The sequence below is a fragment of the Aethalodelphis obliquidens genome, unplaced genomic scaffold (assembly GCF_003676395.1).
Source record: "Aethalodelphis obliquidens isolate GAN/ISIS:26980383/991018 unplaced genomic scaffold, ASM367639v1 scaffold63, whole genome shotgun sequence".
Classification (NCBI taxonomy): Eukaryota; Metazoa; Chordata; class Mammalia; order Artiodactyla; family Delphinidae; genus Aethalodelphis; species Aethalodelphis obliquidens.
Genome location: NW_020838007.1, coordinates 9,417,540 through 9,444,199, shown reverse-complemented (window position 1 = coordinate 9,444,199; position 26,660 = coordinate 9,417,540). Strand labels below are relative to the sequence as shown.

Sequence of the window (26,660 nt, the reverse complement as noted above, 5' to 3'; positions counted from 1 at the left end):
AAACTATGGCGCTTCAACAAGGATAGTGGCAGAGGGGATGAAGAGAAGTGAATAGAAATAAAATCTGTAGGACTTGGTGATTTTCCCATCCATTCATTCATCCATCCAACCAACTCTTAGGGGTCTATCTTAGAGATGTAAGGGGAGGTAGAGGGGAAAATCAAGGTTTTCCCCTCTGTTTCTGGGCTGAAAAAATGGGTAGACGGTGGTCCTATTTACAGGAGTAGGAAACGCAGGTTAAGAAGTCTTGTGGGGAAGGTAGTGAGCCCAGTTTTAGAGATGTTGGCTTTTCAGTAATGCCTTTACTTTTCTTTTTTTAAATTTTATTTATTTATTTACTTTTGGCTGTGTTGCGTCTTCATTGCTGCGCGCGGGCTTTCTCTAGTTGCTGTGAGCGGAGGCTACTCTTCCTTGCGGTGCGCAGGCTTCTCATTGCGGTGGCTTCTCTTGCTGCGGAGCACGGGCTCTAGGCACGTGGGCTTCAGTAGTTGTGGCACGTGGGCTCAGTAGTTGTGGCGCACGGGCTTAGTTGCTCCGTGGCATGTGGGATCTTCCCGGACCAGGGCTCGAACCCGTGTCCCCTGCATTGGCAGGTGGATTCTTAACCACTGTGCCACCAGGGAAGCCCACCTTTACTTTTATAACGCAGATACCCTCGGCTCCTCCAGCCTGTGTGCGTCAACGAGGTAACCTTAGCGATAGTAACCAAGTGTAGCGATGTTCCAGTCCCCCTCTCCTCTTTGCTCCTCCTCCACCTAATTCTGATTGTCCCCACAAATGGGCTTCACATGTATTTGGGAACAAATCTGTTTGCTGCCTTCTGCTCAAGCCTCCTCGCTGTGTGCCAAGAACTTGTTAGGATGGCGGGCCATCTGTGACCACGCTGTTGCCTCGGTTACCACTGCCCTCCGTGGATGGCGGCTCCGTGGTCCTTCCACGTGTGTGTGTGTGTGTGTGTGTGTGTGTGTGTGTGTGTGTGAGAAGAGAAAGCAGAGGTGCTGCTTTCTCTAGATTTTCTCCATTAATTAACACAAAGAGTTAATGAGTTAGTCTGTAACACCTGCTTTCATCTGGCATCCCTAAGAATGCCTGGAAGGACTAGGAACTTTGCATCTCATGGTGAAGGGTGAGTGGGTTGACCACTGTAGACAAAAAGAATCACCAAAAGGATGCTGGTCAAAAACCCTGCATATTGAAATCATCGGGTTGGTTTTAGGTGGCAGTAGTGGATAAAAAGTCATGCTGGTATCAAAGTTTTCTTATTGTATAAATGACAGGAAATAGAAGACAACAACTTGGGGGTTAGAGTTTGCTTTCTAGTTTGTTCATTTCTTCCAACTTCCAAATGGACACAGTGCAACCCATAGGCTCTGGATCAGTGATGCTGGGGAGAAGGGAAACGGGGGGAAATGTCAGAAATAAAGAAGCAATAAAAGTGCATGGGACAGTCAAGCATGGTCTGGAGTGATGAGGTCTTAGACGGAAAGGGGAGAAAGAGGAAAAGAAGACAAACACCTTTACGAACCCCAAGCACTCCGCCATGTTTGAGCTTCCAACGGTCCTCCACACAGAGAAAAGCTGTGAAATTGGACATATTTTAAAACCTTGAAGTATGAATAGGTAACATATGTTCTTAAAAATGAGCTGTGATAGACTAAAATGCTACACTCCTACTTCTCATAGGTTTGCTAAATTAGAGGTTTTTCCAGAGAAATGCCTACAATTTGTAGGTGGTACATGGGGGACATGTAAGTGGAACTAAGTCTTTAGCAGTGGCTAAAGACTTGTACTGAAACTTAGCATCCCTTTATGCTTCTAGGAAAAACAGATACTGTGAACAATTTAGAGGAGGGGAGAAGAAAAATTCTTCCTTTTTCTATAAGAGTCTGATTGCAATGTTTAAAGATTTCCACGAAACAAAAATATCTGGTGTCACAGCTCATCTCCCACGCATAAAAACAAAATGGGAAAATTAGGTAGGAAAAGGAGAACCATTTCCTTTCCATTTCTCCAAAATTTCCCACATACTTTGGCTGTTTTGAATAGATCTTCTGAAATATCTTTTGAGGTCACCTACTTTGAGAGAACAGAGTCTCTGATTTTCAGGTGACATAGCAATGAGCCCAGAAAACAGAAATCTTAGTTTTCATTTTTGCCATTCTTCTTGAAAAGAAAAGATGGTAATTTCTTCCCCACCCCATCTTGCTAAGCTTTTGCTAGTCTCAGGGATTTGTGCTCCGATCTGACTAAAAGAAAAATCTCCGTGTTAAACCCTGAAAAGCTGGATCACAAAAAGAAATCGCAATCTCATAACTGTTTCATCACATTTTGTTTTTAAGATACAGTAGCCAAGGTAGCCATGAAAGTCTCACAGGGGTCTGATGGTTTTTTATTCCCTGAACTTCAGTGGACAAACAAGTACGTTTTCCACACGAACTGAAATCCTTGCAGCCACAGTAAATCAAGAAAGTAATGAGGAAAATGCACATTCCCGGCACGCTGCTATTTTAAAAACAGTCTTACAAAATAAAACCCACCTAAACCGAAGCTGTGGAATAATTTTAGCAATTGAAAATTACTACCTTCTCTAGAATAACATGTACTTAGAAATGAAATGACTCAGAAACCAGCACGAAGTATGTATTCTGCTGTCCTTGTAGCACATTCAACGTTTAATTTACAATATATCACGCTAAATACATTCAATCATCAGGGCTTATATCATGTTATCTGTCTTTGCTGCATCTACCTATTCTGCTCCTAAGCTAAATTCACTTTGCATTATACATGATAACAATATTATCATACAGATGCCATTCTTTCTAAAAAGCTGGATTTCTCCCTCAGCCCCTCCAGTACCAATAAGTAACGAAATCAAAGGAAAAGGGCACACCGACGGGGGGTGGGTACTCTTTATGAAATTGTTCATCCCAAATTCGCAGACATCGTGAAACATGACATTAACTCCAGTATGTTAAAAGAAAAATTATGGATTAGCACAGAAAACAAACACAAAGAGACAATTTATCTCCTTTTCCATAGCCCAGAATTGCCATTAGCTTACCTTATTAGCTGAAATGCCAAACAGAATGTCTTTATGGAAAAGTAAGTTCATTATTCATCTCAGCTTTGATTTGGTCTAGCGCAGCTGAGAGCATTTAGCTTCTCCCTGTGATTTGCCGATGCAAAGTGGGTGAGTAAGGCAGTAAACACAGAACTTGGGAGGTGGGGAGCGGTTGGCCCGTGGCTCACAACTCTAGACCTGCAACTTTACAGTTTCTTTCATATGAAGATAGTTAACAGACTCAGATCTAGCCCGTTCAGTAGGCAGGGCAGTTGCAATGATAATGTCCTGCCTGTTCACGGTCCCAGCAAAATTACCTTGCCGTTTTTAGCTTGGTGGATTCTTGGAATATTGATCCACTTTGCAGCATGTTAGTGGATAATATATATTTTGTCAAGGAGAAATCCACGTGGGGGAGCGATCTCTGTAATTTTCTTTAAAAAGAAAACCTGCTTGTCTGACCAGTGAATGGCAAGATAGATGCATTTTACAATTCTGAAGATAAGTGTGCACACACACACAACATTGTGTTGGATACAACATTCCGGTAGCTCCTACAGACGGAGACCCAGAAGCAAGATAGCAATAGATATCTGTCCTCAGGTCATCGAATTCTCTTTCAGAAAAAAAAGGCACATTCTTTAATCATTGATTCATTTTCTTCAAATGAATTAAACATGTTCTAGAAACCTTTCGGCAAACACTTTTTCTTTCTTAAAAAGTGACTTCCATAGAAAACATCCCAAAAGAACCTTATTTAGTGAAAGTGTCTCATTTCCAAGATGGGCAAAGGAAGTGTTGCAGTTTCCTCTCTCAAGCGTTTTACTTCGCAGAATTCGAGCAGTCTCATTTACTAAGATCCAGCTTTACCAAGGAAAATATGCAATCACAACAGCGAGACAAGTCTTGGATAATCAGTAGACAAGGACAGCGTTACTGAACAAAGCAATTTTAGCTTAAAGACTGTTTAAGCTTTCTTTGACTTTGTCACCATGCAAAATCAAGCCCCCAGTTCTCTCCTGAATTAATGAGAGCATGGCTGCCTCTAATGAGAAATGATAAAGGAAAAGCAATAATGGTTGATTTGCCTCAAAATGTTAAACAGAGTTACCATATGACTCAGCAATTCCACTCTTAGGCATATACTCGGGAGAAATGAAAACACGTGTCCACACAAAAACTTGTACACAAATGTTCACAGCACCAATATTTACAATAGCCCCCCACAAAAAAGTGGAAACAGTCTTACAAGAGCCCAGACACAAAAGTGGAAACGGTCTTAATGTTCATCAGCTGATGAATGGATGTAAAAATGGGATATAGTCATATAATGGAATATGATTTGGCATTAAAAATCAAGTATTGACACATGCTATACCATGGATGAACTTTGAAAACAGCATGCTGATTGACAGAAGTCATCACAGAGTATATGATCCCATTTATATGAAATGTCCAGAACAGGCAGGATCTATGGAGACAGAAAGTAGCTCAGTGGTTGCTCTATAGGCTTGTGGGCAGTGTACTGGGAAGTGAATACAAATGGGTCTCTTACTGGAGTGATGAAAATGTTCTTATTTAGATGGTGGTGATGTTTGTGCAACTCTGTGAATACACTAAAACCACTGAATGGTATATTTTAAATAGGTGAATTTTATGGTTTGCACATATCTTAATAAATGTTAATAAAATTATTAATTTGTCATAGAAATATTGTCATATAATGGTTGCAACTACAAGAATTTGTTATATATAGTAAATTTTGCAAAAGGTAGATAGGGAGAGGTGGGGAAAGTGTCAAGATAACCCCAAACTTGCAAAATCCTTGAGAACTCATGGACTGTAGACCTACCTGAAGAACCATTTGTGCTGGTTTTTAATCATGGATAATTTTCCATAAGAAAAACCCCCCAAATCAGAGAGGGTGAGAGCAAGAGGAAGAAGACGAAGAAGAAGAGAAAGAGAGGAAGAAGGAGACTAGTTTTTTTATTTATTTAACTTTTTATTTTATATTGGAGTATAGTTGATTAACAAGGGGACACTTGTTTTTGATTAGATAGCATGAAAGGACAGGTGATTCAAGAAGGAGAGCAGGATCCCAAACCTTAATTCTGATGATATAACAGCAAGTGGTTGAGATGAGAATAAAAGAAGAAAGGCTTTAACGAGACCAAAAGAATTGAACAAGGAGGGTTTTGAAATGCTCAAATTAAAGGAACTTGTTTCTAACAAGAGAGATGGGTTCACAATCAAGGAAGAATACACGTAAGTGATGAGCATCTACAGGAATTGCAGCAAGAGTGCTAGAACCCAGAATTAAATGAAGTTTGAATTAAAAAATAATAAAAGCGATAAAAAAAGCCAGGGACAGTAAAAAAAAAAAAGAAAAAGGCTTTTGGAAAGATATGAATTGGAACAAACAGAAGAACAAGGACAATCCTGAGACGTGGTCCAGATGGTGTAATGTGAACAGATGATGATGAAGGAGGAGAAAGGGGAGGTGGAGAACTAAACATCAAACTCTCAAACTTTACCATTTTCTGTATCAAAGCAAAGGATCTGCAAATTGGAAAGGTTGGAAAAAGAAGCACGGTGAAGAGAAATCTGAATTTCAGGAAAACCTCTTGTATGCAGATGACTCATACATTTGTATTTTCAAAACTAAAAACAGAGTTACCATATTATCCAGCAATCCCACTCCTGGGCATAGATCTGGAGAAAACTATAATTTGAGAAGATACATATACCCCAATGTTCATAGCAGCAATATTTACAATAGCCAGGTCAAGGAAGCAGCTTAAATGTCCATCGACAGAGGAATGGATAAAGAAGATGTGGCGCATATATACAATGGAATATTACTCAGCCATAAAAGGATAAAATAATGCCAGTTATAGCAAGATGGATGGACCTAGAGATTATCATACAAAGTGAAGTAAGCCAGGCAAAGACAAATATCATATGACATCACTTATATGTGGAACCTAAAAAAAAAAAAGATACAAATGAACTTAGTTACAAAACAGAAATACACCCACAGACATAGGAAACAAACTTATGGTTACCAAAGGGGAAGGAGGGGGGACACATTAGGAGGTTGGGATTAACGCATACATAGTACTATATATAAATAGATAATCAACAAGGACCTACTGTACAGCACAGAGAGCTATACTCAAGATTTTGTAATAACCTATAAGGGAAAAGAATCTGAAAAAGAATATATATATATATACACACACACACATATATATATATACATATATATATATATATATATATAAAACTGAATATAACTGAATCACTGTGCTGAACACCTAAAACTAACACGACATTGTAAGTCAACCATACCTCAAAAAAATTCTGTTTTCTCAAAACTAAATTTGTATTTTCATTCCAGATCTCCCATATGAACTTCAGGTACCTGACAACTTTACTTAGATTCCTTGAAGCACTTCACACGCAGCACCTTCAAAATCAAACTCATTTTCTCTTCCCCCTTTCCTGCCCACACCCCACTGTAGCTCTTCTCGAATTCCCTACTTCAGTGAATGGAAACACCATCTTTTATGCAAGTCAGAGACAGAGGTACCATTCCGGACACTTCCTTTTCCCTCAACATCGCCAAGTCCTATAGATTGGGAAGCTCTGGAAACTATCCACCTGCCTCAACATCACTGTCACCAGCCTAGTCCAAGTCACCATTTTCTTTCACCTGAGATGCTATACTTGTCTTCTAACTGGTTCTCCTTTCATTTTATTTATCTTTTCACTTCCTCTAAAGGGATGTTTTCAGAAGGCAACCTGGATATCATCTCTCCCCACTCCTGCTGTTCTACGCACACAAACAAGGAAATAAAGATTCAAATCTTAGACACTACCTCCAGGACCCTGACAGATAGAGTCCTGCATATCTTCCCAGACTCATTTTGCACCACCTTGGTGACCTAACCACACTAGATTTATTTCTGACCCTTTTGTTTCTCCCTACCTTTGCCTGATTCCCCTGGCTCATTGTCTAATTGACTTTAAATCTTCCTTCAGACCCAATCCCAACCGCTATTTCCTAGGGTGTGCTTCCCCCAACTTCTTAAGTCAATCTGCTATCACAGTATCATAATCTCCTTTGTAGGTACTGAGCAAACTGATCACTCGGAATAGGTTTTTACTTACGAGTAGAGGGTTCAGAAGGTGCTTGGGCTACTACACTGTTGGTATCTTTGAAGACACTTGCTTGGGTTGCCTCTTAGTTTTAAACTCACTGTGGAGAGACCTGATTTCCCACTGGTCACTCTTCTAACAGGGCAAGGACGAGGGATGGGTTGTATGGAGGGAAAGCAGGGAATAAACATTTTTGGCTCAGGGACCCAGCAGTCTGATCTTAGGTGCAAGATGTTTAGGGTAGTGCTAAGAAATACTAGTTGCCCATCCCCTAGACTCTCAAGGGGTCCTAGTCCTATGGGAATTTGAAGTCAGCCACAGTTCCTGCCAGCAAAGGAAGGGACAACCAAGACTGCAGACAGGGTAAGCTCCCAGCATAATTCAATGTAGCCCTTGCCACGGTAGTAAATTTAAATTTATTTGTGTCATTGATTTGAGTAATGTTTATCTCCCCACTGATAACGGGAGCATGAGAGTAGGAATCAGGTCTGTTTCTTTCTTTCTTTCTTTTTTTTTTTAACATCTTTATTGGGGTATAATTGCTTTACAATGGTGTGTTACTTTCTACTTTATAACAAAGTGAATCAGTTATACGTATATTCCCATATCTCTTCCCTCTTACGTCTCCCTCCCTCCCACCCTCCCTATGCCACCCCTCCATGCGGTCACAAAGCACCGAGCTGATCTCCCTGTGCTATGCGGCTGCTTCCCACTAGCTATGTACCTTACTAGAGTCTGTCATACAGAGTGAAGTCAGTCAGAAAGAGAAAGACAAATACCGTATGCTAACACATATATATGGAATTTAAGAAAAAAAAATGTCATGAAGAACCTAGGGATAAGACAGGAATAAAGACACAGACCCACTGGAGAACGGACTTGAGGATATGGGGAGGGGGAAGGGTGATATATACATGTCTGTTTCTGATCATCACTGAATCCTTTGCAATTACACAGGGCCTGGCAACAGTAGGCATTTAATAAATAGTTTTTGAATGAATCAGTGAAAGAGCTCTTAAATTGGCAGGCTGTGGTGGGAGGGTAATGATAGCATAATTGCTACTAGTGAAATCATTTAAAGCATATGTTCTATGTTGGGTGTCAGGACTAGTCTTCTTGTTTATGAAATCTGACCATTTTATATCGTTCCCTTGTCATCACAGCTGTGATCTTGCTACTGCATGAAGAGCCACTATTAAGCATTTTGCTTAGAAAATGAGCATGCAGGATGTTTTAAGATATCATAAGATTTATTAAATTCATAATTGAATTTCCCCAGTGAAGACATTTTCCTTTTGAAAGGAGGGCACACCTAAAAACAATCAACTTAAGTTGCCGTGCTCAGGCAAATTACATCTTTGTGTACACAGAGAGCTTTCGGTAGGACCCCAGAATCAAGGTGGGTAATTAAAACCTGTCAAAGAAAATGTGATGGGGAAAGATGAAGATGGACAAGTCTTTTGAATCATCCAAAAGAACACAGCTTGATGGGCTTGAGTTTACAAAGCAGCAGCCTCCTAGAACAGGCTGTTAAAGGAAGATCTCTGAGCACCGGAAGAAGCAGCTTGCGTTTATGAAGAAGTAGTATGCTAGGCTGACTGTGTTTTACTTTTATTTTTGAAGATTAACTTGGTCGATGGGTATACATATAACCTGCGCTTCCTTACGCAAAGTCATCTTTCTAGAAAGAAAACAGGAGGAAAATATTTCTACATGTTCACAGGACTGGTTTCCACTGAATTTTCTCACTTCTCTTCCTGGCAGCCATTCCGAACAACAAAAACAATAATACAACAAAACAAAGAGAATTACCCAGAAATCACATTTTCAGCAAAACCAGCAGAACACCCACAAACTCCCCAATCGGAGTCAGGCAGAAAGCCGAGGAGGAAAGGGATAGGAACGTGGCAGGTAAATGAGAGGTAGGAAGGGGACCTAGCTGCAGCAGAGCTCAAAGAGCTCTGCCAAGTACACCCTCCCCCGAAGCGAGGACCTCAGTCTGAGAGCATTGCAGTGTGGAAAGGCAGGGACTGATGTAGGTGGTGGAGGGTGAATGGGCAAATCTCACTAAGGGCCAGAAACATTCTTTCTAAAAATGACTGTATCATTTCTGTCCCCACGTGACTGGTAACGTGCGGGGTCATCCATGAAATAACTGAGGGAGAAAAGAACTAGGTTTTGTCTGAGAGTCAGAGGATGTGTGAGTACACAGATGCATCATACTATAAAGAAACAGTGGATAACTGTAGCGACAGCAAAGGAAGCCCTCGGTTCACGAATGCTTGAAAAATGACTGCCTACCTTCTGATTCTCTTAAAAAAAAAAACAAACTTGTTCAGGCCATGGGAGGGCTCTGGAGTCCGGGATGAAGGCGCGTCGCTCTCGCTCTCTGCGGGTGGCCCTGGAATCACCCTGGGAACCGGACCAGGGCTGCGGAGAGGGTAGAGCCTTGTCTCCGGTCGGGGAGGAGCGGGACAGGGGGCGCCTGGAGGGAGCTGAGACGGCTCGGGACAGGGAGGCGCCCGAGGCTGGCGGTGCGGCCGCCGCGGCGGCCGAAGAGCACGAACCCCCTCACGCGCGCACAGGACGAGGATTGGCGGCGGCCGAACAAGACACTCCTCACGAACTTGGCCGCTGCGGCCGTGGGCATGCTGGGGAGGTGTCCTGCGACGCCGTGCCCCTTTATCGGCTCTACGGCCAGACTACTGGACCTGGAGAATCGGCAGTAGCAGGTCATGCATCAGACCAGACTGGAAACATGGTACCTGTTAAGGATCGCATCACTGAAGTCACCTTTAATGCAGATGTGCGTGCAAGTCTCCAGTGGAACTTTAGACCTCAGCAAACAGAAATATACGTAGTGCCAGGGGAGGCTGCACTGGCGTTTTATAAAGCTAAGACTACTACTGACAAACCAGTAAACGGAATTTCTACATACAATGTTGTACCATTTGAAGCTGGACAGTATTTCAATAAAATACAGTGCTTCTGTTTTGTTTTGAAGAACAAGGGCTTAATCCACAAGAGGGAGTAGATATGCCAGTATTTTTCTACATTGATCCTGAATTTGCTGAAGATCCAAGAATGGTGAATGTTGATCTCATCATTCTTTCTTATACTGTTTTGTTTTTTTTTTTTTTTCGGTACGCGGGCTTCTCACTGTTGTGGCCTGTCCCGTTGCGGAGCACAGGCTCCGGACGTGCAGGCTCAGCGGCCATGGCTCACGGGCCCAGCCGCTCCGCGGCATGTGGGATCTTCCCGGACAGGGGCATGAACCCGTGTCCCCTGCATCGGCAGGCGGACTCTCAACCACTGCGCCACCAGGAAAGCCCAGCAGTCACTATTTTAAAAGCTCAAACTGGAAGAGGAATCACTAAAGCCCTAACAGCTTGCCCAAAGATTACATTCTGATTTCAAATTTGACTGTATTTTTCCTTTAAGATCTAGGGCTATTTTACATTCAGAGTACTAAATAAGTACTTTGACATTTCAGTACCATGAAATTTAAATAAAATGTATATCTAGTAGGCTTCTAGCATTTCTTGTGATAGTTCCAAGTCTCCGAATTTTAAAATGTAAGTGCGATTGTGAAGATTTACCGCCAGCAGAGTTCTTCTGAAAAAAGATGTATTGAACTGTTTGAATAGAAAAAAAAAAAAAAAACCCCAAAACCAAAAAACTTGTTCAAATAAGAGTAACATAAAAGGAACATGCATGCAGATCTTCTAGGGAATATGGAAAACAGCAGCCACAAATTTCTTATAAATAATGAAAATGTACCAGGAAAATATGTTGCCACGAAGTTTAAAAGCATAACCCAACTTAGAAACAGTAATTCATGAAGCAATTACAGCTATAAAGGAAGATCACAAAGCAGAATGATAAGAACTCAGGGGAAAAAGTGAGAAAACGAAGGTTGCTGGTAGACAGCTGGAGGATGTGAAATAGGAACTGGCAGAATTGAAGGAAAGGAAGGTCAATAAAGGGACACAAAAGACAAGAACGAAAAGAGCACAGAAATGGTGCCGAGATAAAAAGGATAAAGAAGGATTAGAGAAACAAGGCAATATAGCCAACATATGCATAGCTGTGATTCGCAAAGAAAGTCAAACCAATGGAATAGAATAATTATCTTAAAATATAAGGCAAGAGAGCTTTTCTGAAATAAAAAGTCTCAAATCTGTTTAATGAAAAGGTAACCATTTTATCAGTGAGACGTCATTCAGAATGGTCAGTGTAAAGAAATGTCGCAGAAAAAGTTTTGAAAGGAATCCTTTAGGTGGTCAAGCAAAAAGATAAAATGAGGTTAAGGGAGAGAAAATGAGGTGGACATTAGACTTACCTGCAGAAACATGTAACCTGAGCGCAGAACAGAGCAGCATCTACAAGAGACTGAGCTAAGAAAGCAGGAGCCAACGATTCTCTGTCTAGTTAAGCTCTTTCCAATGTAAAGACTCAAGTAAAAAGAGCTTCGGACATGCCAGAATTTGGGTACTATTGCTCAAATGAACCTTTCTAGGGGAAAATCCTAGAGGATGGGGTGTAGACAGACACGAAACAGAAAATGTCAACAGAAAAATGTCATCAAAGAACCAGTGGCCAACACCCCCATGTTCATTACAGCACTATTCACAATAGCCAAGACATGGAAGCAACCTAGGTGTCCACTGATGGATGAATGGATAAGAAAGATGTGGCATGCATATATATATATTTACTCAGCCATAAAAATAATGAAATATTGCCATTTGTGACATGGGTGGACCTTGAGGGCATTATGCCACGTGAAACAAGTCAGACAGAGAAAGACAAATACTGTATGATCTCACTTACGTGTGGAATCTAAAAAAAAAACCCTAAGCTTATAGATACAGAGAACAGATTGATGGTTGCCAGAGGCGGGGGGTGGTGGTTGTGTGAAATGGTGAAGACGGTCAAAAGGTGCAAACTTCCGGTTATAAAATAAAGAAGTCCTGGGGTGTAATGTACAGCATGGTGATTATGGTTAATAATCCTGCACTGCATATTTGAAAGTTGCTAAGAGAGTAGATCTTAAAAGTTCTCATCACAAGAAAAAATTTTTTTAACTGTGTATGGTGACAGATGTAAACTAGACTTATGGTGGTGATCTTTTTCTAAAATTTAATTTTATTTATTTATTTTTCTACAGCAGATTCTTATTAGTTATCTATTTTATACATATTAGTGTATACATGTCAATCCCAATCTCCCAATTCATCCCACCACCACCACCACCCCCTCCCCGGCTTTCCCCCCTTGGTGTCCGTATGTTTGTTCTCCACGTCTGTGTCTCTATTTCTGGTGGTGATCATTTTTGCAGTATATACAAATATTGAATCATTATGTTGTACGCCTAAAACTAATATAACGCTATATGTCAGTTATACCTCAATAACAATAAAAAAAGAACCAGTGGCCAAAATCTAGCTCAACACATTTTAGAAGAGGTGTATCATTTTCATGGATTTAAAAGGAATATCTTTATGATCTGGTATGACATGAAGTTTCTGTAGCTATACATATGTAGATATACTTTAAGAATTTTTTTCTATTACTAGTTTGTTTTACTTTTTTTCTAAACCCTTAATGGCTGTTGAATATTATGAAATGTCTTTTATGCATATATTGAGATAGTCATGTGTGTTTTCTCCTTTAATCTCCTAGTTGCTGTGAATTCTATGAATATTTTTTTTCTAATGCTAAGGCTTCCTTTCATTAGCAAATAACTCCCGTCTGGTCATGTTATTTTACATTATTTATAATTAGCGAATTTTATTGAAATATTTATTAAGAGTTTTTGCATCAGGTTCGTGAGAGAAATTGCATTACAATTTTCCTTTCTCAGACTGCCGTCATCTAGTTAAGACTATACGAAATCCTAAAACGAACTGGGCATCTTTTCTTTGTTCATATCTCTAGAAGAATTTTTATATGACAGCAATTAACATTTTGTCGCTGGTTTCATGAAACTATTTGGCTCTGGTCTTTCTTTTTCTGAGTAAATGTTAAACTAATGTGTCAGTTTCTTAAACTGTTAGGGATGTATTCAAGGTTCTTGTTTTTACTGAGTTTTGAATAATTTGTTTTTCTAAGAAATTATCCACTTACGTTTTCAATATATTGGTATAAAATCTATTTCTGTTCTAGTCCTATGATAGATTTAATAGCTACTGTAAATGTATCCCTGTTCCTGTCTTCATTCCTAATAGTGTTTATATTATGCTTTCTTTTTCTCTTTTTGGTGAGCTTATTCAGAGTCTTAGTGATATCAGTATTTTCAAAGAACAGCAATAACACAAAAATATTTACAGTGATCATCTCTGGGTGATTTTGATTATCTTCGTTATTTTCTTATGTATTTTAAAAGTTTCCCCAATAAACGTATATTATGAACCTCCCCAATAATACCAGTAATAAAGTGATACATTTTTGAACAGAATAAAAAAATGTGGACTGAATAGGAGATTCACAACTGGTTGAATGGCTTTTCCTAGATGGTCTATAAATAATATCAAGAAAAAATGGAGAATGGTCTTTAGTGGTACGCATAAGCCTTTCTTTTTGGCCCTATTCTGAACAGTTTTTTAATCATCAACTTCCATGGTGATATATTAGACACTATTATGAGATTTAGAATATAATACATCTTGGGAAAATATTTAAAATACTGGATTTTAGATTTAGTATTTCTCCAGTTTTGACAGTGGAAGCATTCTTTCTGGTCATCCAAATGGCACTTTTAGGTGGGTGAATTAGAAACAAGCTGTCCCCTCCTCAAGACTCTACTGTCATTTTCTGGAAAATTATGGTAATAAATAAATAACTAAGATAACTACTAATATAAATGATGTTCTCTAGAATTAGACTGTGCACAATAGTAAGGAGTGACCTTGGGCTAGAAAGACACATTTGTATTTATAAGATGACATTTAATAAAGATAAACATAATAGTCTACATTATGTTAAACCACCTAAGCGCATAGCACAAGGTAAGACAAACATGTCAAAATGATTTCATGTGAATGAATGGCTCACAGTTTTTATCTGAGTATGAGACAGGTTGGCATGGCTGCCAGACGAGCTGGTACCTTGATAGAAGTAGGGTATTCGTATCCAAAGATTTTCAAAGGGTGCTGTGAAGTCCAAATTCAACTGAAATATTGTTCACAAAATAATATCATAAGTTAAGAGAGATGCTGCTTTTCTTGGAACAAAATACAATTTGTCTGTTGTCAGCTAAAAGAGCTTGATGTCCTATTCTCAGAGAATTGCTGAAGGAACTAGGTATTTTGAAGATAGAAAAATGAAGACTTATGGGCGACCAATAGTTTTCTTTCTTTTTTTTTTTTTTTGCGGTACGCGGGCCTCTCACTGTTGTGGCCTCTCCCATTGCGGAGCACAGGCTCCGGACACGCAGGCTCAGCGGCCATGGCTCACGGGCCCAGCCGCTCCGCGGCATGTGGGATCCTCCTGGACCGGGGCATGAACCCGTGTCCCCTGCATTGGCAGGCGGACTCTCAACCACCGCGCCACCAGGGAAGCGAACAATAGTTTTAATCAAACATTTGAAGGACTGCCTTGTAGAAGAAAAATTTGATTTATTTCACATAGCTCTACATCCAAGTTAAAGAAAGAGAGGTGGGCTTGGACTCACGATAGAGAAGAATCTTCTAAGAAGGGTGTCAAGAATGGAAACTGCTTCTGGGGTGAAAATTCAGGGACCCTTTCTAGAGGCCATTTGGTGACGTGCAAAAAGCCTTACCATTTGGCATTCCCATTGGCCCAGCGAATCCAGGAATTTCTACTGATTAAGTAATTGGATGCTTCGTGAGGCATTTGTAACAGTGAAAGATTTGGATAGGTTACTAAGTAAATACAGGAAAAGAAAAAAGAAATGTGAGGGGGAAAAAAAACCAAACAGAGCAGAATGGGGGCAAAGAGAATGAACTCAGTGGAACAGAAACTACTGTTACAAGTACAGGGGTGGAAAGGAGCATGAGATATTATTAGAAAATCGCCAGTCAAAATAGGGTTGAATGCAGGCCACTGAGGCAATGGCCCAATTTTTTTGTTAATTAGACGAGAGAATTGTGATTGCTAAAATAAAACTTAGATTGAGGATCTCTAGTGAAGTGAGGTCAACAAAAATAGCTAATAAATGGGAAATTACTTTAGTCCTTTGCAAGTGAAGAAACCTATTACTCGTGGGTGTTAAATGGTTTGTAATGTAGAGAAAGGAAACAGATCCCTCTGGAGATCATTCACTATAATGCTGCATCAATAGAGGACTTCAGGATGTAATATACTGAGGAAATGCTGGCTTTGGAAGTGTGCGTTCCATGCTAGACCATAGTCCAAATGTTTGTGACTGTCTCCATCTGAAAACAACGGAAAGGGTAAACAAGTCTGCAGAATAATTATTCAAAATCAGAATTTTTAAATTATTTGAAGATACTAAGATTTACTTGAACTTCTTTTTTTTTGAATGTAAGACGAGTGCATAATATTTGGGAATACTAACCAGAAAAAACGGTCCACATTTTATTGAACAAGACGTTTAAGGCATTATTCATAATGGTGAAAAATGTAAAAAAAAATTCAAATGCGAAATAATTGAGAAATCAGTATTCTCACCATGGTGTGTTAGCATACTTTAATAGCCACAATATTTTTATTAAAATGCTAGACATTAAAAATAATAAGCATTTATTAAAATGATGAGCATATATATGCATACAATGTATATACACAAAATGATACGTTATGATAATTATGAAACTACTGGCAAATTAAATAGTTACTTCTTAATTGCCAGATTCATTGATAGACTTTTCATTCCAGGTCTGACTCGATCCCTCTTTGGTAGCTGACCTTGTTCAACTTTTCCTATTTCTTGAAATCCTGAGCTCCCTTTACTTCCACGCTGTTTTGATCTTGCTGACCCATTAGCATGGTTTTCCTTTGCTACCTGTCTGTGTTTAAATATCTGTGTAACCTAGGAAACTGGTCTGTGCTGCCTCACCTTCTAACATACATGTCCCAATGTGATCTCATTCACTCAAACTTTCCTCTACCTTCTACGTGATAACTCCCAGCTAATCTTTCTCCAGCCCTGACAGCTTCCTGAACTCCAGACTCATAAATTCAGCTGCCTTCACTTTTCTGTCTTCCTCACCTGAGGACCTTTGACCAACTTGGCACCTTAACGATATGGTAGAAAGATACATTTACTTCTCTCCATCTTTATTGCTTCTAGCTTAGTCTGAACCACAATCATCTCTTGTCTGAATTATTGTAATATCCTTCTAAATAATATTCAGATAAGTGAAAGCTTGCTTATGGGACACCTTCAACTGGATATTCTATAGACACATCAGATTCAAGATGTCTAGAACTATATCATCTTTTCCATCCCAACTTATCTTTTCTCCCAGATTACCTATCTCAATTGGAGATACTGACATGCATCCAATTTTTCAAACCATAAATTGGTCTTCATTTCTACTCTTCTCTTTCCTGACAACCGAGTCATTCAACCTCCAAGCCTAGGCAATTCTATATATTTTAAACATGTTTTGTCCTTTTAAATGGGTAAAGAAGATGTGGTACATATATATAAGGGAATATTACTCAGCCATAAAAAGGAACGAAACTGGGTCATTTGTAGAGATGTGGATGGACCTAGAGTCTGTCACACAGCGTGAAGTAAGCCAGAAAGAGAAAAACAAATACCGTATATTAACGCATATATATGCAATCTAGAAAAATGGTACAGATGAACCTATTTGTAGGGCAGGAATAGAGACGTAGATGTAGAGAATGGACATGTGGACGTGGGGGGGGAAGGGGAGGGTGGGATGAACTGGGAGATTAGGTTTGACATAGACACACTACCATGTGTAAAGTAGCTAGCTAGTGGGAACCTGCTGTATAGCACAGAGAGCTCAGCTCGGTGCTCTGTGATGACCTAGATGGGTGGGATGGGGGGTGGGGTGGGAAGGAGATCCAGGAGGGAGGGGATATATGCATACATATAGCTGATTCACTTCATGGTACAGCAGAAACTAACACAACATTGTAAAGCAATTATACTCCAATAAAAATTAAAAAAAAAAAATTCTTACCATCAGCATCCCTCCTCTCTCCCACTATGGTAAGAAATCCTTGAGTGTAGAAGTTGTATTTTTCAACTTTGTATGCCCAGTCTTTAACAGAGTACCTGACATGTAGTTAATGCTCACAAGTATTTGATTTACAAATTATATTATGTACAAAAAAAGGCAAAAATACATGTAACATGTTAATTGCAAATGTGTAAAATGTGTGTATTTACATATAGATATTGGAAAGATGTCTTCAAGTGATATGAAGAATTGGCATTTTAGTGTAAGTTTAAGTGAATATTAAACATTCTAAATTTTAAAAAAGCAGCAAATATATAACACATAGGCAAAGAGGAATCTAGACCCAATAGTTTAAAATAGTTTAAAATGGCTTAAAATAGACTAACATAGTTTAAATAGTCTAAATAGTCAAATAGTTTAAAATAATCTAACAAACACAGAAATTGATGCCCTTTTAGTCCATCTCCGCGTGAAAGAAGTCTCCAGGACCACTGAATGCGTACATTGATCTCATTTAGCTGATATGCTCTGGGCAGATGATTTCACACACTTTTCATACAAAGTTTCAAAAATGATTAGGTTCAAAAAACATATCACAGATGAGGTGGTAGATTCTGTGGCAGGTGGCATAATGGCTCGCCAAAGATGCCCACGTTTTAAGCCAGGGAAACTGTGACAGTGTTACCTTACGTGGCAAAAGGGACTTTGCAGAGGTGATTAAGTTAATGATTTTGAGATGGGAGATTATCCTGGATTGTCCAGATGAACCCGATGTGATTACAGGGGTCTTTGTAAGTGAAAGAGGGAGGCAGGAAAGTCAGAGAAGACGACGTGACCACAGAAGCAGAGATTAGAGTGATGTGATTGCCGGCTCCGAAGATGAAGGGGGAGCCAGGCGTCAAGGAATACAGGCAGCCTCTAGAAGCTGGAAAATTGGCAAGAAAATGCATTTTCCCCTAGAGCCTCCAGAAGGGACACAGCCCTGCTGATATGATTTTAGCTCAGTGAGACCCATTTCAGACTTCTGATCCCCAGAGCTGTAAGATAATAAATTTGTGTTTAAATCATTAGATTTGCAGTTACTTGTTATAGCAGCAATAGGAAACGAGTACAGATGCTGTAGGATTTCACTTCCTCAAAAGCCTGACTAAACGAAATTGTGTCCTCTAACGGTAACTTCTGCAATGTCTCTTAAATCTGCCTTGTTTCAGTTCATGTTGGTACCGCCATGTTTTCACACTTAATAGTAATAATCATAGCATTTCTTGAGGCATTATATAATATATAATGCTCCCTTTCCAAGTGTTGTTCTACATCTTTTATATTACATTCACCCATTTAATCCTCTCAAGACCCTTACATGATAGGAATTGTTATTACCACCATATTACAAAGGAGGAGCCCATGGCAGAGAGAGGTTAAATAACTCACTCAGAGTTGCCTAATCTGTAAAACACAGGGTTTGAACACAGCTGTTTGGATCCAAAGCTGTACTTTATCTTCCTAAAACTGACTGCATGCCTTTGAATGGCATGACTGTCGCTAAAAGTGCCCTCCTCACCAATTTACTATTTATATGCACTCTGTTGTTAACTATTATGGTAGACATAATTTTGACTCCCGTGATCTCTAACCCCTGCTGTCACACCCGTGAATATGTTCTGGTTCATGGCAAAAGGGACTTTGCGGATGTCAGTAACGTTACTGATCGGTGATCTTAAAATAGGTTGATTATACTGGATTAATCTGGGGAGACCCACTGTAATCACAGGAGCCCTTAAAAGAAGAGGGGTGCTATGTCTATGTTACCATAATAAAATAAAATTAAAAAGTAAAAGAAGAGTTTTCTCCTGGCTGAGGGCAGAAGAGAAAGTCAGAGAGATGTGGCAGAGAGAGTCAGAGGGATTCAAAGCACGATCAGAGGTTTGATACGACGCTTGGTGGCTTGCAGATGCAAGGACCTCAGTTGTACAGCCGTGGGGAACTGAATTCCGCTATCTGCCTAAATTCATTTGGAAGTAGAATCTTCCCCAGAGCCTGCAGATGAGAGCCCAGCCCAGCTGATATCTTCATTTCAGCCTTGGAAGGCCTTGAGCACGCCACTCAGCTGAGCTAGACTGTGCCCAGACTTCTGATCCATGGAGATGTTGACCTTTCTAAACTCCTCTCCCACAAGACTCTGAACTGAGCTGGCTGGTGAAATAACTACTATGATGTTGTGAATTCTATTTCTTTTTCTCTCCCTCTCTCTGTGCCTTTCCTCTCTCCTGCCTGTGATCCATCCATCCATCAATCCACTCACCCACCCACCCACTTGCCTATTAATTCATCCATCCATCCACCTACTCACCTATCCACCCACCTATCCATCACCCATCTGTCCATCCATCCGTCCATCCATACATAAATGGTGTGTGTTAGGCACTAAGTCAGGCATGGGAGATACAGAGCTAAATTACTGAGAGATTAGTAAAAATGGGCAAAAGCTAAGAGAAATCCCTACCAATATGCTTCCAAAGAAATGATACCAAAGCTTCAGAGACATAGTGTTTCAAATGGGGAAACGTTTCTTCTTTATCCTCCCTTTCCTAAACCCCAGGTTGGAATTTTTCTTCCTATCAACCTCCATATTCCTTGTTCAGGTATCTTCATACTGCTTCTTACTTTGCCTTGTATTCTATTTATCTGACCACCCAGTGTCCCACTAGACTACAGACTCTCTAAGAGTATGAGCTATTTTACATATCTTTGAACTCCCCTCTCATCTCAGCCTCAGCCCTTGTACACAGCAGAACCTCACTTTTTGTTACTTGAATTGATCACTCAGGAAGAGCTCCTTTACGATAAATCCTATCACACACTTTACTTTGTAACAGGATCTCCAAGTTCCATCTCAGTATCTATTTCAGGTAATAGGCACCCACAATAATAATTCTTGAAAAATTCCCCATTCCTCAAAGTATTCTAAGGTTGTAACCCAAAAGGCTTTTCTAATGAGATGTTACAAGGAAGAAGGAAAGTCATCAACTTCAACTTTTTAAGGAAAAAGCTAATTAAAAATTGTTTTTCTTGAAATATAGTTGGTTTACAATGTTGTGTTAGTTTCAGGTGTACAGTAAAGTGATTCAGTTATATCTATCTAGTCTTTTTTTTACATTGTCTTCCACTATAGGTTATTACAAGATATGGAGTATTAGTTCCCTGTGCTATACACTAGGTCCTTGTTGGTTATCAATTTTACATATGGTAGTGTGTATATTTTAATCCCAAACTCTTAATTTATCCCTCTCCCCCTGTCCCCTTTGGTAACCATAAGCTTTCTTTCTATCTCTGTGAGTCTATTTCTGTTTTATAAATAAGTTCATTTGTATCCTTTTTTTAGATTCCACATATAAGTGGTATCATATGATGTTTGTCTTTCTCTGTCTGACTTCACTTAGTATGATCATCTCTAGGGTCCATCCATATTGCCGCAAATGGAATTATTTCATTCTTTTTTATGGCTGAGTAATATTCCATTGTATATATGTACCACATCTTCTTTATCCATTCATCTGTGGATGGACATTTAGGTTGCTTCCATGTCTTGGCTATTGTAAACAGTGCTGCTGTGAACATTGGGGTGTGTGTGTCTTTTTGAATTACGTTTTTCTCCAGATTTATGCCCAGGAGTGGGATTGCTGGATCATCTGGGGGAAAAGCTAGCTAATTTTAAGGATATCATAATTTAAACTTGTTAGTAGCCCTTTATGTCTTTTGGGGACATGCTAAAAGCTAAGGACTTTTCTCCAGAACAGGATGAACACAAACAACCCCCTCCTCAACTGTTAAATTCACGAGTTCACGACCCCCTAGAGGCCATTCTTGGGGACTACATGTCCTATCTGTCCACAGTCACAGGCTAAGAGCACTGAATTAGGTGGATGGGTGTGCCCTGCCTTCCTGCATCTGAGTTCTCCTCCACCCCATCCAACGGTCTTCTCAAGGTAGGGTTACTTCCAAAGTCAGTCAGATGTGCAAGCTCGTCACTTCTGCTTCTGGGCAGCCCCGGCATCATAAGTAACCTTCCCAAGATGCTCCAGGCCTGGAAACCCTCTTCCTCTGAGGGTCTGTATTAGGGAGCCCTGGCTTGTAAGCTTTTCTAGAAAGGCCTATTCTGGAAAGCAAGCTTTCCAACTGGCCTGCCACCAATGGCATTTTTCTGGCTTGTGGGGCTGAAGCAATCTCTTTCTAGTCCTCAAAGTTGGCCAAAGAACACTTGGTTTCAGAGAACAATGTGAGAAAATACGGCTTTTGACGTTTGGAAAGTAAACAAATGTGGCCAGACGGCATGTTTTTGGTAATACCGGTTACGTTAAAACAGAAGACTACAACGTACATGCTGGTTATTAGTCCATGAGATTACTGCCTCTTATCTAAGCAGGTGACTCTTATTTCCAACTCAGAATGGTGTGCTAAGTCTCTCATTGACACCCATCCATTGGTACATTGATTTTTTTCATGGGCAGCAGGAAGGTGCCCACTCTTCTCAGTGAATAAGGCTGAAGTAAACACTGCCCCCAAATAACCCGTAGTGAATACTCCAAGGGCCTCTCTAGAAAGCTCTTGCCATTTGGTCAAAGGCAGGAGAAGGTGAGGGATGCGGGAGTGCCTCAGGTAACGTGCAAACGGTACCTGTTGTCGGGGGAGGGGGGCCCGTCTGATTGGCACCAGCCGTGCGGCTGGCTGTAGCAGATAATACCATGCATCGCCAACTTCTGAATCCACTGGCACCCACCGGCAGCTCCCAGAGGTGCCACAACATTGTAATTTACAAATCACTGTGAGTAGGAGAAAATTTTGGCAGCCCTCTTTCATAAATGAGAATCACACGTGAGGGTTACTGTCCGAGCGAGAGCTTCGGCCCAAAGCTCAGAGTGTGAATGGAAGTGCTGTGCTGGGTACTGCCCGGGCAGCTCATGGTCAGTCGGGTACAGAAGACAGAGTGGGAGCTGAGCAGGCTCCTTGGAGGGGCCAGCGCCGGGGCGGATGGGAAGATCCAGGGAAACACTGCGCGTTCTGCGCCCAGAGCAAGGCCCCGGGCATGGCAAGTCCTGAAAAATGGTGGGTGAGAATCTGGGCAAAATCCCAGGCTCGTTCTTGTGTTTCTAGTCAAAAGTTAGTTGTGCTTTTTGAACGCTAGGTACTTTAAAGAATTTACTCTTCACAATAACTCGGCAAGATATTTTTCTAAAGGAAGAACTAGAAGATATGAGTGGTGAAGTGGTTTATTTGATGCCATTGTCGTGAGTAGGTGGCGGAAAACAGGCATTCCCACGGCAGCTCTCACCCGGGCGCCACCTGGTTCTGACACCTCTAAGCACTGGGACATCACAACACGATGTTACCTTCTTGGGGCAAAGCCCAAATCTACTAGAACTCAATATATTAAAATAGACAAGAAACAGCTAGAACCACGCAGTCCACTAGAACTTTCTGTAGTGACGGGCAGGTTTTATATCTTTGTTGTTCAATATGGTAAACGCCAGTCACATGTGACTACTGAGTACTAGAAATGTGGCTATGGTGACCGAGGGGCTGAATCTTTCCTTTTATTTCACTTGAATTAATGTAAATTTAAATAGCCACACGTGGCTGGTGGCTACCATATTGCACAGCACTGTGTGCTGAGACTTTTTGATTTGAAAGGAACCCTGGGGGCCACCTGCCCTCATTTCCCCAAATAGGGAAATTTCCTTCGCTCTGTCCCTGACATGTTCAGCCAGCCTCTCGTTACATATTTTTAATAACGAGAAGGTCTTCACCTTGCTTGGGATCCGACGGCTTTGTTAGGAAATATCTTCCTACCTAACAGTTGCCCCCTCAGGGGTATGAGCTGGGGATACAGTTGGGTTTTGGTGTGATAAGCCCATCTGTTATTCCCTGGGGTTCTCTCCCGATTTGCTGTCCCTCCGCTCTTCTCGTGCCTGTGAACTATGGGTGCCCCAGCGGCATCTCAGTTCTCTGGGGGCACAGTGTGGGGGTCCCATCCTACCGGCCTGCTGCTGGACGAGCACACGATGCTACGTGGACGCTAGGATGGTTTCCCCACAGCAGGTTTGCTGTCTGCGCGGATTTCTTCTCAGGGCCTGGGCAGCCCCACTGCCTCCGGGGCGGGAAGCCTGGTTGCCTTTCCCCACACTGGTCTTTCCCTTTCCCACGTTTATGCAGTCACCTCTCCCAGAGTTCAGTGTGGGTCAGACAGGTGCTAAATGAATCTTGGTTGAATGAAAGATGTTGAGAAGGCTGTCCTCGTAAATGATTTAACAGAATTTTTCATTATACACTCACGATGTAGGTAACGCGAAGAGACTACATATTATGACAGTTGGGTGAAATCATCGCTGGTTGGCTCTGAGAAGTACAGTGTTCAGAAACATCAATGAGATGAAACTGGCCTTGTTTAATTTTAGTGAGTTCTTTCATTTCTTAGTTACTTACCTGTCCCTGTGAAGTGAATAATTAACATTTCCTTCTTAGGCGTGGGGATATTTTATAAAATATTGAACCAAGAGAAAGTGGAGGCTGTGGAAACATTAAGACTGTATCCATTGCTTTAAACGAACTTCATCTGGGCTTAAGCAAAGGGGGAGGGCATTAAATAAGGGCTTGCTAGAACACTGAATTCTCTGTGATAAGAGACATGTACATGAGGAAAAGTCCAACGTGAGCTGAAAAGTAGGATATTAAGTTCTCCACGCCTTCCAGATTCATAACTGAGTATGGTACCTTTTATCCTGATGGATTTCAAAAGCCTGAGTGTTCTGTATGATCTATTATAGAAATTTAGTTTAAACTCTGCTAACATTCCCTAACAGCACTATTTATTGGATATCTGTAGCCCCCGGCCACCTTCAACTGATACACGTGAGTCCTCTGCACTGGGTATTAATTACATGGCTTACTTGATTCAGTTATATAAGTAATTAAGAAGCATTCTAAAGGTTGACCTTTAGGGAAACATATCTTTTCCTTTGGACCTGTGATAATTTTAACGAATAGTAAAGTTTGTGAACTCCCCAAATATTTAGTTAACAATTTGGGATGTGTGGAGCTCACGCACCCAGCAGAATTCTGGCTCAAAACATGCCTTGGAGATAACTATCTGGTATCCCCATAGGACAAAAGTATAAAGTCACACTGTTATAGAGAAATTGGGTTTGGGGATTCCTCGTTTCCTTCCTCAGCGTTTCAGCGAAGTTAATTCTTGTAGAAGAAAACATCCCCAAATTAATACAAGCAAAGGATATTAAATGGGCAGACAGTTCTAATTGGGACATAACCTTATGGTGTTTTAATAATATTATAACTACAATCAGGTTGGCAGTCTCAAGGGATAAACTGTATTGTTTCTCATTGAAAAGAGAATAAGCACAACAGCTTTGAGTGATGGTTCTTTCATAGGCTGAGATGTAATTTTCCAGTTATATGGAATGATACTGTTCTACTCCAATTTACATTATACATCTGACTTTGCAAATGAATCTCATATGTTACTTTCTAACATGGCCACTTTCCAAACTACACCTAATCATAGAGGTAGAATCTGTTTTTTAATTATAGTTAATCATTTAAAAAATTGTCATTAAAATAAACTCTCATTGAGAAACAATTCGTCAGGAAAAGATCAGAGGGAATATTTACCAAGCAGAGGCAGCATGGTACGATGGGAAGTGAACAGGTTGTGGAATCAGACGGATCAAGGTTTAAATCTCCATTCTGTCACTTACCAGCAATATAATCTTGGGCAAATTAATTACCTCCATTTTGTATAAAATGAGGGTGTGAACCGCTACCCTAGCAACTTTCAGAAATAGGGACAATATATGTTAAGCATAGGCCTATTGAAATTTCTCAGTAAATTATAGTCCTTCTTTTTCTCCCTTTTTTCTCCTTCTTCTCCTTCATCATTGACTTATTATTATTGCCATCGTTCATTACCCCATGTAAGCACATCAAGCGTGTGATGAAGATGGGGAAGTGTTCAGTATGGTGTACAGGCTGAGCACTGGCCTGGGGCTGAAAGGCCTGCCTGCTCATAGAAAAGTCAGTCCCTCTCTCTGGGTCACAGCTGAGGAAAAGGAATGAAGGTGACATAAGACCTTGTCTGTTGGAGTCAGGAAGTGCTTTCATACTGTGAGCCAATCAGGAACTCTCGGCACCCATGATCAGTTGTCGTTTTCAGGAAAGACAGGGCAGCTGGACTGCAGCCTGGGAGAGCTGCCGATTCAATTTACCAAGCTTGGGACAGTTAACTGACATCTTTTGGACTTCATCAGGGTTTTCTGATTTTTCTGACTTGTCAAGAGTTGGTTTATCAAGAGTGGATACAGACTCCCCTCCTCTGCCCCATCCTGGTCCCTCCCATCCCTGTGTCTCCTCCCGCGCCCCCACCAATCATTAAACTCTTCCTTAGCTAAGATCCGCTTAAGGAATGGGCAACAAATTTCAGACTGTGCTTTAGAAGCCCCCCCACCCCCCTTCAGGGAAACTTGGATGCAGGGCAGTGGATGGGAGGGAAGGGGATTTGGATTTGAATTCTCCTAGTCTTGCTTCAGTGTGAGCACTGCAGTCATCTCTTGGTACCCAGGATGCTCAAGTCCCTTCTTTGAAATGGTGCAGTATTTGCATATAACCTATGCATATCTTCGTGTACTTTAAATCATCTCTAGATTACTTATAATACCTAATACAGGGTAAATGCTCTGAAAATAGTTGTAAATGCAATGGAAATGCTATGGAAATAGCTGCTGGCACAAGGCAAATTCAAGCTTCCGTTTTGGAACTTTCTGAAATTTATTTATTTTTCTAATATTTTCCATCTGCAGAACCCATGAATACAGAGTGGGGACTGCTTTCTGTTTAATATATTCTGCTTTGTATGAACAAGGAATTCCATGGTTAAAAATGTCAAAAGCACTGAGCTAACTGTCCTTTGAAGTTCTTTCCCATACTTGTGTTGACTGTGCGTGTTCAGTTCACGAAGAGGAAAGCCTTAACGAGATGTACTTTCTAGAAACCTTAGCAACAGACTAAACCAAAACCACATTAGACCCAGTGCCTAGAGTGGAAAAAGCAGGGAGCAGGGCTGGTGACAGAACTTCTTGAGTAGACAGAACACCAAGATCAATGACGATCTCATGCTCCATGATAGAGGACCGCTAACAGGTGGGGTGAGAGGACTGAGGAAGACACCCACCCCCCTCTCTACAACCGAAGAGCCAAGGGGATGCTGGTTAATCTCTCCAGGC

The 26,660-nt window shown here is 40.7% G+C and overlaps 1 protein-coding gene and 1 pseudogene across 8 annotated transcripts in view; one reads left to right on the top strand and one right to left on the bottom strand.

The window, feature by feature from the left end:
* Nucleotides 1–26,660, bottom strand: part of DLGAP1 (DLG associated protein 1) — a 322,151-nt gene that overhangs the window by 282,646 nt on the left and 12,845 nt on the right. The window contains exon 1 of one of the 8 annotated variants that reach the window (XM_027088557.1): nt 3,065–3,191. The exons of 6 other annotated variants lie outside the window; for them this stretch is intronic. In XM_027088557.1, coding sequence (XP_026944358.1) covers nt 3,065–3,115 — 51 coding nt within the window. In that variant the 5' untranslated portion in view covers nt 3,116–3,191. Of the gene's footprint in view, nt 1–3,064; nt 3,192–26,660 lie in introns of those variants that run through there. One more of the 8 variants, XM_027088559.1, reaches the window with a different exon arrangement.
* LOC113610412 (cytochrome c oxidase assembly protein COX11, mitochondrial-like) lies at nt 9,568–10,360 on the top strand (annotated as a pseudogene).